Here is a 14,713-nt window from a genome sequence, read left to right on the forward strand (position 1 = left end):
TTCATCCCCTTGTGCCTGGCGGTTAGAAGATACCCGGAATCTTAGTCTCAGTTTCCGGGTTCGGTTTAGGGCTCTCTCTGGACTGATCAAAGCGGGAACCTCCGGGAGGAATTTCAAGTTTCGCCTGAAATATATGACCGAGAACTGAAAACCAGCATTAAAAATATGTTTCGAATGTGAGAACCTGTCTTATCCGTCGCTCCTGTCATGTCTGTCTAGGGAAGAGGTTTCTGAATGATCCCTTGGACCTTGCTTTATAACTCACAGCTAAAAGTCATCGAAGGCTAAAAGGTGCCTCCGGGCGGTTCAGCCGGTTAATATATCTGGGGAATAGAAAAGTAAATTATGACCCATAGCCTTGTACGTGATTTTCAAAATACGCAATTGTGTAAGGAGTTGTGGGATTGTAGAAAATTTGTCTTATTAAACACGTTATATTTGTGAACGTAGAGTTTAAGGAATACAGAATCTGGTAAAAAGCTTGGCCAGACCCATACATCATACTTTGGGTTTGTGAATAAAAATGATGTTGATTTAAATTGTTCTCAGCCGCAGGGAGTTAGGTGAGGTTTTTTTCTTTTTCTTCTTTTAATTAGTTAGGAAGGTGAATCTTGACTCCCTTTGAGAATATGCTAAAAGTTATAGAACCTTTCCCCAGAAAAGTGCAGGTAACTGCTTAGACGAAACTTTCTTGGAATTTCTAGGGCTTTATAATACTGCTGAAGCTTATCTAAAGGCCCTATCCCTCAAGCTTATGACTCCCAAATTCAGAACTCCTGATCTTAATTTTTTTTTAAATGTTTTTATCTGTTTCAGAGAGAGGAAGGGAGAGGGATAGAAACATCAGTGATCATAGAGAATCATTGATCGGCTGCCTCTTGCATCCTCCTTCACTGGGGATTGAGCCCGCTACCCAGGCATGTGCCCTGACCCGGAATCAACCCACTGACCTCCTGGTTCATAGGCGGACGCTCAACCAATGAGCAACACCAGCAGGGCCCAAGTGAGACTTTGTAGTTGGACTTGAACATGCGCTGCTCTTTAGTTAACTGGTGTGGCCAAAAGGCAGCAGGTTTCCATTCTGTGTGGGCCTAGCTAATGTGAACGTGTAGCTTGATCTGGGTCTTCATTGTTCTGCCTTTTCCTACCTACTTTCAAGCACCAGAGTGGGATAGTCCATAGCACTTGGAACATTCTTTTAACACCAGTTCCTGGCCTTTTGAACAAGAAAGACTCCTAACCTCAGCATACGCTTTAAATTATCTCTATACAGATAGTTCAGGGTTCCGTCTCTTGTAAGTTTGAATATCTATTAAATGTCTGTTTTTGGACATATGTATCTGTAAGCACATAATATGCCTTTTTTAAGCAACTCCTATTCGGTGGCATATATGCCAAGTTGCTTTCTTCTGAGAATACTAGTATAGAATAATCAAATATTTGATTGCTAGGATTTCTTAATAAAGCAGCTCTGGAAAATTGCAATGAGTTTTATCCTACACACACACACACACACACACACACACACACACTTTGCTTTCTTTATTTTAAAAAAATATATTTTTATTTATTTAAGAGAAAGGAAGGGAGAGGGAGAGAAACATCAATGATGAAAGAGAATCATTGATTGGCTGCCTCCTGCATGCCCCCTACTGGAGATCAAGCCCACAACTTAACCATGTGCCCTGACTGGGAATCGAACCCTGACCTCATGGTTCATGGGTCAACATTCAACCACTGAGCAACACTGGCAGGCTCACTTTTATTTCTTATTGCCCTTCCTCTCCCCACTTCCACTGCTGCTCTTGTTATAGATTTTTGCTTTTTTTTTTTTTCTCTCTGTCCCCAGTGCACAATAGTAAACGTGGGTTATTCTGTTTTTAAGTAATAGGAAAAAAGTTGGGGTCAAGAAATAACTATCTACAATAGGTTTTCTTTTCCTTCATCTCTTTAGTTGAAGAATGATAACGAATATGTATGGACCAGGTAATTAAGCACTAGAATACTTCAATGTAAATGATTAAGAAGATGGATATACCAGTATGTACTGGGTTGACCAGTGTCCCTCCAAAATTAATGTCTACCCAGAACCTCAGAATGTGGCCTTACTTGGAAACATGGTCTTGCAGATATAAGCAGTTAAGGTTGGGTCATACTGGATTAGGATGGGCCCTAATTCCAATATGACCAGTGTCCTTCGAAGAGGAGACACACAGAGAGGGAAGGAGGCCACGTGAAGGCAGAGGCAGAGATTGGAGTGCTGCCGTTGCGAGCCAGGAACACCAGAGATTGTCAGCAACAACCAGAAGCTCTAAGGAAGCAAGGAGGAATTTTTTCTCTAGAGCCTTCAGAGAGGGAACGGCCATGCCTGCACCTTGATTTTGGACTTCTAGCCTCCAGAACTGTGAGAGCCTAACTTTCTGTTGTTTTAAAGCAACCCAGTTTGGGGGTGTTTGTTACAGCAGCCCTAGGAAACTAATACAACATACACTAAACTTCCTTTCAAAGCTCCGCCTTCGTAGTAACATGGTATTACTTTGTTTCTGAGTAGTAACTTTTAGAGAACACCTTAGCAATGCAGTGATGTTTGTAAGTAGATAAATCAGATCCCTCTTTGTTAAAACACTCCAGAAGCACTGCCCATGGATCGGGATCCACCTGATCACACCGGCCTCAGGTGCAGTGCCTGCAGCTCCACTGCACAGACTGCATTGTGGATTTTAGCCCCCCTCCCCAAAAAAGTATCTGCAAAGTTTTGGGAAATTAAATTGTCCCTGCTGTGCCTCATCTCAAGCCCACTGACTATTAGCTGGTCCATCCTGGTAAACCTCCAATGCCTCCTTGTCATGTCTCCAAAACTGATCAGTGTGTAAAATTAATGTTTGCTAAGATGGGGGTCTTCTGAGTGTGCCGTGTCTGTCCAAAATCTAGAGCAGGGTTAGAAAAGGGTTCAGTGTGCTGCTGCACCGGTGAGGTCAAGCCCAGCATCTTGGCCTTGTGAGCATGGAGGAGCTTGGTCAGGACAGCCCACAGCCCACCCCGGGCAACTCAGAGTGAGGATAGGAAGAGAGCTGGGGGGAGTGGCACTGAGGCAGATGCTGTTGACACACTCAGTGTTGTGTTAAATCTTGCGTCCCTCTTAAGTATGCCACCAACATTCTAGTATGCATATGACATTGCTCTGTGCCCAGAAAGGTTGGGACCACCAGTCCAGTCACAACTGCTCTGGGCTCACGTGGGGAAAATGAGGTATCCTACAGAATCTAAATTTTAAATGCTAAATATTTGATTTTTTTATTCATTGGCTCCTCATAGCGGCCCCCCTTGAGAAAAATGCTGTTACCCCTGGTTTATAAATTTGAAAAACAGGACTTGGGTTACATAAGAGGAGGAGGCCGACCTTGAACCTGGCATCCATGCTCTTTCCATTCGGCCACTTGTACTGGCTGAGCAGCCCTCGGTGCCTGTCCAAGAGGCCAGCCTGATGGCCAGGACCCCAGACTTCCGTGTTTGCATTTTTTCCCAAGCTTTTTGTAATTTTCCCTCTATCCTCATGTGCTTAAGCTGTCATATTTCTGTTGTCTAAGAGGATTTGACCCTATTCATTTTGTGAATTGCTCTCTATATACAATGATCCAAGAAATGGAATATTAAGCTTCCTTGCATAGTGTTTGCTACCATGAATAGTAGGCAGTCAGTAAATGGTACATGGTATTATTCTTGTTGGTTTCTGTATTAGTGAGAACTGATCATGGATGCCTAACGGTACTTTTGCTTACTGAGGTCACAACCTTGGATGCTGTTTGAAGCCACGCAGATACTTTTTTTAAAAAAATATATTTTATTGATTTTTTACAGAGAGGAAGGGAGAGGGATAGAGAGTTAGAAACATCGATGAGAGAGAAACATCGATCAGCTGCTTCCTACACATCCTCTACTGGGGATGTGCCCACAGCCAAGGTACATGCCCTTGACCGGAATCGAACCTGGGACCATTCAGTCCGCAGGCCAACGCTCTATCCACTGAGCCAAACCGGTTAGGGCGACGCAGATACTTTTAAATTAAGCTGGCTGTGTGAGATAGCAGAGAGAATGGCCAGCTCCTTCTGCAGCGGCTGCTGCGTCTCTGTTCCAGCGGGTTGTGGCTGCATTGGAATGTGGCCTAGACGTGCTGGGTCTTGTGGTGTTATGTTTTTGTTTTTGAAAGAAAAGCTAGATCCCAGCTGGCGTGGCTCAGTGGTTGAGCTTCGACTGCCAGTCAGGGCACATGCCTAGGTTGTGGGCTTAATCCCCAGTGTGGGGTGTGCAGGAGGCATCTGATCAATGATTCTTTCTCATCATTGACGTTTCTATCTCTTGCTCCCTCTCCCTTCCTCTCTGAAATCAATAAAAATATATTTAAAAAATAAAGAAAGAAAGAAAAACTAGAAATTTAGGCTTTTATGTGAAGTTAGCCAGAAATTAATTCAAATTAAAAAACAAAAACAAAACACTGTTGGCCCCATCTAAACATTCATGTACCAACCAGTACAGTCTGTGGACTGCCAGTTGGGTGAGCTTTAAAATGAGGAAGTGGCCAGGTATGTGACCTTCAGCTAGTTCAGTTAAGGGTGACCACATTTAGCCTTGGCCGAGTAACTCAGTTGGTTAGAGAGGTGTCCCCACACAGCAAGATTGAGGGTTCGATCCCTGGTCAAGACACATGCAAGATTGAATCAATGAAGGCATAAATAAGTGCAACAACAAACTGATTTCTCTTTCTCCCTCTTTCTCGCTCTAAAATCAATAAATAAAATTTAAAAGAGTGACCATATTTATTTTCTGAAGTTCAGTTTATGAGAAAAAGTATCATTACTCCACTTGCCTTATGTTTTAAAGCAATTTAATGTGCAATTGTTTAGGGAGTTAAAGCAAAAGTATGTATGTTCTGCTGTTTACTTAAAAGAGCAGAACTGTCAGTGTAAAACAACTGTTTTGAAACAGGAAAAAGGAGAAAATGTGCCAAAATTGTAGTTGTCTTGAGGGTTTTTTTCTTTTATCTCCAGATCAGACCTTTATTCTGAGCTTTGGGCAAGTGTATCCAACTGCCTACTCTTCATTTCCACTTCGGTGTCTCTTAAGCGCCTAAGAAACCAACTCATCCTTCCACTCCATTCGCTCTCAGCCTATAGACTCTTCCAGATTGTCTTAGTAACTGTGTTCTTCGCTTCTCATAGACGGGTGTTCTAAGTAGCTTCCCCCTGCCCACCCCCCCCATCCATCCCCTGCTCTGTCGTCACCTGAACTCGTTGGTCCAGGCCATCCTTATATCTCATGGACCAGTGCAGTCTCCTCACACTTGTGTCCCAGAATTCCTCCAGTTCACATTTTGCTTTGTAGCTGAAGTATCTGCCTAAGAGCCCAATCCCGTCATGACACTCCCCTTAAAACCCGTCAGGGGCACCCTTTCCCCCTTAAGAGGGAGCTCACAGTCCTTAATGAGGCCCAGTCTATCTGTGAGCAGCCTCTTCTCTAGTCTCATTGCCCTTCCTTTCTTTAGTTCATAAGTGTGCAGCTTGGTGAATTTTTTTTACATACCATGTAACAAGCACCTAGGTCAAGAAACAAGACATTACTAGCACCCCAGAACCCCCTCCCCCAGTACTCCTTTTGGTCACCAGAAGTCCTGAAATAGCCAACACAGATCTAAATGAGGAGAGAGGTCTTGCCTTACTCGGTTTCGTAACAATAAGCCATATGATCCTGCAGTGGGAATCAGGCTGATGGATGGGACAGGATAGGAAGCACATAGAGAAACTCATCTTAATGAGAACATGCTGTGCAACAGAGGTGGCATCGTAGAGCAGTGGCCGTTAGGACCGGTTGCTCGGAAGGGAGAGGAGGGTGTGTGTGGAGTGCAGCATGCATCTTACTCGGAATGGTGACGTGATGGCTGAAAGTGGAGATGGGGCGTGGGTTAGGTGAGGGTCCCGCATATATTACTGGCAAATAGTAATACTTAAACAAAAAGATTGATTTTTGGTAATTATTTGTTAAAAATTTAGAAAATATTTTAAAAAAATAGAAAATTGTTACCACTCCAATGGTACTAATCCTTTCATAGTTTGGTGGATTTCTTTCAGACCGTTTATAAATAAATAAACAAATGTAAATATTTAGCCTTTTAATTTTCAATTTTTTTAAACAAATTTAGCTCTTACTGTATATAGTTTGGATTCTGCTCTTTGCATTTAATATTTTGTCCAGCTTGATTGAGGTGTAATTGACAAATAAAAATTGCATGTATTTAAGATATACAGTGTGATAGTTTGATATACATATACATTGTGAAATTATTACCACAATCAAGGCAACTAACATATCATCACCTCACATAGCTACTTTTTTGTGTGTGAATAATTAAGATTTCTCTAAGCAAATTTTAGGTATACAATACATCATTGTTAACTGTAGTCAGCATGCTGTATGTTAGATCTGAGAAATTACCTTGCATATCCGAAACTTTATACCCTTTGACCAGCATCTCTCCATGCCCTCCACCATCCTCTCCCACCCCCTGCTCCTGGTAACCACCATTCTATTCTCTGCTTCAAGAACAATTTCAAATTCCACATATAAGTGAGATCATGCAGTATTTACCTTTCTGTGTCTGGCTTATTTCACTTAGCATAATGTCCTACAGTTTCATCCACGTTGTCAAAAATGGTAAGATTTCCTTCTTTTTAAGGCTGAATAATAATCCTGTGTGTGTGTGTGTATTTCTTACTCATCCCTTGACAACTACTTAGGTTGTTTGCATATCTTGGCTATTGTGAATAATGCTGCAATGAACGTGGGGGTGCAGCTATTTCTTTGAGATAGTGATTTTATTTCCTTTGGATGTTTGCCCAGAAGTGGGATAGCTGGATCATATGGTAGTTCTATTTTTAATTTTTTGAGGAACCTGCATACTGTTTTCCATACCAGCTGTTCCAATTTACATTTCCATCAACCATGTAGAAGGGTTCCCTTTTCTCCACATCCTCATCAACTCTTGTCTTTCCAATGGCCATTGTAACAGGCGTGAGGTGCAGTTCCCTCCTGATTAGGGATGTTAGGCATCTTTTCACATACCTGTTGGTCATTGATATGTCTTTTGAGAAATGTCTATTCAGATCCTTTGTCCATTTTAAAGTCAGGTCATTTGTTTTATTGCTGTTGAGTTGTTTGAGTTCCTTATGTGTTTTGGAGATTAACCCCTTATCAGATATATGGTTTGCAAATATTTTTCTCATTCTGTAGGTCGCCTCTTCACTGTGTTACTGTAATGGTTTCCTTTGCTGTGCAGAAGCTTTTCAGTTGGATGCAATCCCATTTTTCTGTTTTTGCTGTGTTACCTGTGCCTTTGTTTTCTCTCCAAAAAACCATTGCTCGGACCAGTGTCAAGAAGGCAGTTCCTCTGGTATAGCAGCTCCAACCCCACTTTTCAATGGCTCCAGTTATATTACTTTTCATATGTCCTAAGACATCCATCCCATGTAGTTGAATTAACTTCTCTTCTGTACACCTAGGATAGCGGTAGCCTTGTAACAGCTTTGGGAGAATTGAGAAAATAGCCACCCAGATCACTTTCTGTGGGGATTAATCACTCACAATCCTGAGGAAGGTCATGAACCTTAGCTTTTCTGGTTTTTGTGCTCTCGCAACTCCCTGATGCCTCTCAGCAAATGACTTCTATTATCTTAGCTGGCTTTCCTGCTTCTCCCTGGGAATGCTAATTTGCTGCAAGTTACTCCATCCCACCAGGAAGTGGAAGTCTAGCCAACATACTTTAAATGCATAGCTGGGCTCCTAGGAAAATAGGGAAAATTCCCAGGGGCCAAAAATAAAAAAGGTGGCAGGAAGGAGCTGAAACTCCAGTTCCTAAAAGAACACAAGTTAGGCTGCCCTGAAGCATGGCAGAAACCTGGACCCTGGAGTCTTTTTTTTTTTTTTTTTTTAAACATATTTTATTGATATTTTACAGAGAGGAAGGGAGAGGGATAGAGAGCTAGAAACATCGATGAGAGAGAGAAACATCGATCAGCTGCCTCCTGCACATCTCCCACTGGGGATGTGCCCGCAACCAAGGTACATGCCCTTGACCAGAATCGAACCCAGGACCCTTCAGTCCGCAGGCCGACGCTCTATCCACTGAGCCAAATTGGTTTCGGCTGGAGTCTTGATTTTGAACTGCTGGTGAGGAGTCGGAGCCAAAGCCTTCGAACTAGGCAGGAGGGGAGCGAGAACTGTGTCCCTGTCCTCAGCCCTGAATGTGGGACTCTCAGAGAGCGGTGTTGCTTGCATGGAAGAGTGGGCTAGGAAATAAAATGGCAGTAAGATGTATGTATTAGCTGTGTGTGTGGTGGTGGGAGGGGTGGGCTCTGATTTTTCTGCTGCAGATCTGTTCCATGGCCTCTCCTAGGCCGTTGGTGTTTACAGTTAGACTGTGTCTGATATCCAGAAGATCCAAGTCTAGAAATGAGTAGTTACCACTCACACAAAGAAACAACCTGAGCCGAAACCGGTTTGGCTCAGTGGATAGATCGTCGGCCTGCGGACTGAAGGGTCCCGGGTTCGATTCCGGTCAAGGGCATGTACCTTGGTTGCGGGCACATCCCCAGTGGGAGGTGTGCAGGAGGCAGCTGATCGATGTTTCTCTCTCATCGATGTTTCTAGCTCTCTATCCCTCTCCCTTCCTCTCTGTAAAATATCAATAAAATATATTTTTAAAAAAACAAAAACAAAAACAAAGAAACAACCTGCTGCGAACATCAGCAGAGACAAGGACAAGGAGCAGAATTAGACCCCTGACACCTGTTGTAAAAGAGCTATATTTAACATTGAAAGAAACAAAGGATGAAATTTAAAAATATGAGCAAGAAGCAAAACCACTATCAAAAAAGACTATCAGATTTGAGGAAGAACCAAATGTAAGTTTTAGAAAAGTGCTTAGCATTTAGGAGTTACTTAATAACTGTTGGCTTCTTGCAAACTTAGTGAAGGTAATTTGATTCAGGCAAGTAATTCTCAATATGAAACTCCTGGCTTTCTTCACTAATACTGTTACGGGCCCGAGGTCCATTTGCCCACCACTTCAAAAGGCCAAAACTCAAAACATCAGAGTTTGGAGGAAGGAAAGCTTATTGATGGAGAAGGTGCCAATCGAGAAGATGGAGGGAGGCCCTCGTAGTTCCTCAAATCCATCTTAAGGGAGTACAGAGTTTAGGCTTCTTTTATGCCAAGGGAAGGGGAAATGGGAGGAGCTGTTTTTGTAAAAACTAAAGCCCCAAGCAGAATGCCTCTAATGGTTAGTGTGTCTCCAGCAGGACCTGCTACCTGAGGCCCATGGGAGCAACACAGGCCCAACAAGAGGGGGTCCCAGAGACCGCGTCTCACGCTGTTACAATACCGTGGTTCTGTTGGCCTTCTCAGTTGAAAAATAACATCGCTTAGGTGCTTCCTCACCAGAGGGGTTTATTCGAGAAAAAGAAAGGGTTGCAGCCCTGTGCATGCAGACATGGCAGGCCACATGCACACTTGGCCTTTGTGCCAAGATGGAGGGGTGTTTATGGGAGGGAAAAGGAAGTTAAGGGAAAGAGAACCATGGAGTCTATTATAAACAGTTCTTCTGGCAGGGCTCTGTCCATTACTAGAGGGGGAGAACTTCCACATAAGCCTTAACTCCTCCTGTAGACCCTCCTGACTGATTGTTTGCCTAAAGTTCCAGTTAGTCTCTATCAGCCTTAAAACTTATTGACTTAGTTGGGATTGAAATCACCCCTTTGAGACAATTTGAAGCAGGCGTGCTAGGCATTTGCCCAGATCGTTCAGTTTCAGCAAACCTCAGGATTATCCGATGTCCGAAAGACCGTGTCTCTGCCTGGCAAGTTCCTGGGATTCCTTCTGCATATAAGGCTTTGTTTCCTGAAACCCATCATATATAGCATAGCTTTTAGATTCAAATGAACCTATGTAAAAAAATGAATTACAGATTAGAAAAGTAATATGCAGGGGTCCCTGGTCATCCTGCAGTGGGAGGAGCCAGTTGCACACAATTTATAAGAAGGTTTATAAAAATGTATTCTCAGAGCAGTTTTGGCTACTTCCTCCCACCCCCAGCATGTTTTTCTTCATATGTTTTTTGTTCATTTTGGAGAGAGAGGAAGGGATGGGGGCGGGGAACATCGATCATTGAATCCCAGACCTTCTGGCCGGCGTGGGCGAACTGGTGACTGAAAAAAACTGGCGAGGGCGAACCGGTGACCTTTTGGTGCATGGAATGACACTCAACCAACGGAGCCCCCCAGCCAGGGCCAGCATGTTTTCTGAGTGCCTACTAGATGCCAGGCCTTGGACTAGCAGGAAGGATGTGAGGATGACGAAGACATTGTTCCTCCTTCCCTGGAATTCACATTCCAACTGACCACCTAGTCAGGACTATTACAGATGTGTCAAAATGAATTGCATCTATTCTGTGCTTCCTTCTGCAAAACTGTTGATATCTTATGCATTTCTGATGAGTCATCTTCAGCTTTGAAACAAGATCAGGTACCACAGCTCTATGTTTTACTAAGTGTATGGAAACATTGGTTAGCTAGCAGGAAACTAGTTTTTCAAGCAAACGAATAGGTTAAATAATCAAGTTAACTTCTCCCCATTACTAATTTCACCTCTGCAAATCTTTTTAGAATGACGTGAGGCATAAGGTTCATCTAAACACCTTTGGATTCTTCAAGGATGGGTACATGGTGGTTAATGTCAGCAGCCTTTCAGTGCCGGAGCCTGAAGGAGCCACAGACAAGGACCTGATTGTAAGTGCCTTTCCCGGACACCAAGCGTTGATGCTTCTCTGTTTCTTTGATGAAAGCTTTGCCCCATACTTGAATGAGAAGTGTCAGAATATGGAGAAAATAAAACTTGTGAGCAGGCATCAGATAATTTTATTTTTAACATTTAAATTGTAAATCATGAGTAATTTTAGTAATTAGTGATCCTTCTTGCAAATGAACGCCATGAAAACCGAGAGGAGGCCAGGCCATCATGTGGGCATTTACCTCTACTCTCTTTACCCCTCTTAGATTGGATTCAGCCTCGACCGTACAAAGAATGACGGATTTTCTTCCTACCTGGTGAGCATTAAATGCGTGACTGATCACACTCTTCACTTGAGCTCAGGACACCGGGTGGGAACACTGCTTTTGCTGTTGGGCTATTTTCTAGAGGTGGTGGCTGCTGGACTTCCGGGTATCAGTATACCCACCGCTGTATTGTGTTCAGTGGAGGGTGGGCCCCTATTTGTCTTGTTCCTGAAAATGTTTTTTCCTTGTTCTAATGTGAATGAATAAGGTGATGTATAATTGGGTCTTCCTTTCTTAGGATGAAGATGTGAATTTCTGTATTTTAAGGAAACAGTTGGTTTCTGTCCCCGTTCTAATCCTAAACTTCTCCAGAAGTGAGTAAGTAATTCTAATAATTCCTTCAGTTCAACCTTAGAGTACAGTTAGGGGGAATTTGGTCATTAAGTAACATTCATTGAGTATCTACCATTTGCCAAATACTGTGCTGAGTGCTGGGGATTAAACACAAGGTGAGGGAGACAAAACAGCCATCCCAGTGGTCACAGCAAAGCAGAGAGGTGGGGCAGAGACTGATGTGGGAGAGGAGAGGAGGGAAGGTTTCGGGTACCTGGGGCCCAAGCCCCCTTCTAGTGAGGAGACTTCACCAGTGAATGAGAAAGGGAAGAACATTTCCCACGTACGTGCCAGGGCAGAATGGCATGAAGTGGTGCGGTGTGTTCCGTAAAGTGGGTTCTCACTCCCATCTCAGTAAGGGGGGGCAGGAAGGCTTCTCTCCAGGCAGAACGAGACGTGCTTCCCTTCAGCTGGGTTGTCCAGTTGAGGTTCCATGTCACCGAGGCTTGGAAACTCACTGGCCCTCGTGCAGGGCAGGTAAACAGCAGTGGGGTCTATTCAGGAGGGAGGAGGGAGGAAATGCGTTCTAGGCGTGCCGCTCCAAGTTCCCTAGACTTCAATTGAACATTTCATTGTTGTTGTTTTTTAAATATATTTTTATTGATTTCAGAGAGGGAGAGAGAGATAGAAACATCAATGATGAGACAGAATCATTGATCAGCTGCCTTCTGCACGCCCCCTACTGGCATCGAGCTGCAACCCAGGCATGTGCCCTGAATGGGAATCGAACTGTGACCTCCTGGTTCATAGGTCAATGCTCAACCACTGAGCCACGGCAGCAAGACCATTTCATTGGTTTTATCTCTTTTCTGTTTCCCTTGTACACCAATTTGTTGACCACATCACAGATACTTAGTAGGAAAGAATGTACATCAGAATTAGCATGGTTGCCAAGAATTTCAGCCCTAGGGGGAGACTGCCTGGATCCTCGCCAGCTCCTTACTAGCTTACTGCTCTTGGGCAAGGTATGTAACCTTCCTGAGCCTCCATTTCAGCATCTGTAAGATGCAGGAGATAGAATCTACATTGTAGGATTACTTGACATAATGAATTTAGAGCTTGAAGCCATGCCTAACGTACAACACTTAAAGGGCCATAGGCATTACCTTGAACGTTTCCCCTTCTGTCTTATTTAACTGTAGAGTGAAAATAAAATCTCCACCAGAAGCTGGTACCCAGTTACCAAAGATCATCTTCAGCAAGGATGAGAAAGCCCTTGGCCAGAGCCAGCAGGCTGGTGCTCCCCCGGTGTCAGCAGGCAGCCAGACTGAGACGAAGCAAGGTAAACGTGAGGTGGAACTAGCCTTTCCTTCACTGCCCAGCTTGGTTGATTCTTTTTGGTTCCTAAGTAAAAACAAACATGCTCTTGGCATTATTATATGCTAAAATATGTAATCATTAAAGAAAAGTGAGGAAAATACGGAGAAGGTAGAGAAAGAAAAGTCATTTCTCCTTACACCCATTGTTAAAATTTTAGAAATTGATGTTTTACCTAAGTTTGTTTTTTAGGTGTAGAACATTTAAAATTCACAGTTACATGTACCACTTCAAGCATCCCTGTTCACTTAACTTTAAGATTTTTATACTTATCACATATCCCGTTAAATGGATAATATAATTTACTCAACCTCTCTCTTTAAGGAGGCATATTTTCATTTTGCCTAATATATAAAAACCCTGGGTCCATCACGACCAGAGGCTCGACCAACCGGAAGTCAGTCCTGCAGTCAGCGCTGGGTTGCCATGGCGACCCAGCACTGAATGCTATGGCAGCAGGCGTGGTGACCCAGCACTGACTGCTGAGGGGGATGCCAATCAGGCCTAGAGAGAGGCCTGAAGAGAGAAGCAGGGTCTGATCCGTAGCCTCTGTGGCAGCTGTTGGTGAGCACTTGCTTCTCTCTTTCTCTCCAGGCCTGGCCAGCAGCCATGCCTCCATTTCTCTCCAGGTCTCCACCGGGGCTGCTGATCAGCCCTGCCTTTCTGATCAGGCCTCATTGATAGGCCCAGAGACGCTGACTGGCATTGAAACCGACCAGTCAGAACCAAATCCAGGTGAACTGTGAGGAGCCAATGGTTGCCTAGGAGGCGGAGCTTTTGATGCTGACTGGCATAGAAATCGACTATTCAGAACCAAATTGGCCGGCAGAGTAGGGCAGTTGGGGGCGAGATCAGACCCGCAGGGGAGGGCAGTTGGGGGCAACAGCCCGGCAGGGGAGGGCAGTTGGGGGCGACCAGGCCAGCAGGGGAGGGCAGTTGGGGGCGACCAGGCCAGCAGGGGAGGGCAGTTGGGGGCCATCAGGCCAGCAGGGGAGGGCAGTTGGGGGCGAGATCAAGCCGGCAGGGGAGGGTAATTGGGGGTGAGATCAGGTCAGCAGGGGAGGGCAGTTGGGGGCCATCGGGCCAGCAGGGGAGCAGTTAGGTGTTAATCAGGCCGGCAGGGGAGCGTTTAGGGGGTGATCAGGCTGGCAGGCAGAAGCAGTTAGGGGCAATCAGGCAGGCAGGCAGGCAGGCAGGCGAGCGGTTGGAGCCAGCAGTCCCGGATTGTGAGAGGGATGTCTGACTGACATCCTCCGAGGGGTCCCAGATTGGAGAGGGTGCAGGCTGGGCTGAGGGACAACCCCCCCCCCCCCCCCCCCAGTGCACGAATTTTGTTCACTAGGCCTCTAGTTATAAATATTGCTGCATTGGACTTCTTTGTTTGTAAAACTTTTTTTCAGATACAGAACTTTCTTTAGGATGGGTTCCCAGAATTGGAATACCCGATTCAAAGGATCTGAATACGTCTATTGATGCATATTTTTAGTTCCTTTCCAAATGAGTTGTGTATGTGGGAATAGTGCCCATATCACCATGTCCTAGCCAGTACTGTGTGTGTGAATGTTAAAGTGAGAGGCAAAAAGCAAAAAGGCATTCTTGTTTTTGTATTCACGTTGTTATTAGGTTGCACTTTTTTTCCTATGTTGACTAACCATCTTATATTTGCCACCTCTTTTATTAACTGTCAGGTTTGTCTTTAAAAACAAATTAATATTTATTGTATTTTATTTATTAATAAATATTAATAATATTTATTGTATTTACACTTTTTTTTTTTTACTTTTTCAAAACTCTAACCCAAATTAGAAGATCTGCAGAAAGACTGCATTTGTGTGATGGTGTGGTTTAATGTCTGCACCGTCTCCTCATCCAGGTTCTTCATGCGCAGTGACCATTTCCTGGGC

At 44.1% G+C, this 14,713-nt stretch overlaps 1 protein-coding gene across 1 annotated transcript in view; it reads left to right on the forward strand.

Annotated features, from left to right (window-relative positions):
- GPR107 (G protein-coupled receptor 107) overlaps nt 1-14,713 on the forward strand; it is a 55,327-nt gene that overhangs the window by 567 nt on the left and 40,047 nt on the right. The window contains exons 2-5 of the mRNA XM_080670218.1: nt 10,710-10,832; nt 11,100-11,150; nt 11,398-11,477; nt 12,635-12,774. Of these exons, the coding sequence (XP_080526344.1) occupies nt 10,710-10,832; nt 11,100-11,150; nt 11,398-11,477; nt 12,635-12,774 (394 nt within the window). The remainder of the gene's footprint in view (nt 1-10,709; nt 10,833-11,099; nt 11,151-11,397; nt 11,478-12,634; nt 12,775-14,713) is intronic.

The sequence above is a fragment of the Plecotus auritus genome, assembly GCF_963455305.1.
Source record: "Plecotus auritus genome assembly, chromosome: 5".
Classification (NCBI taxonomy): domain Eukaryota; kingdom Metazoa; phylum Chordata; class Mammalia; order Chiroptera; family Vespertilionidae; genus Plecotus; species Plecotus auritus.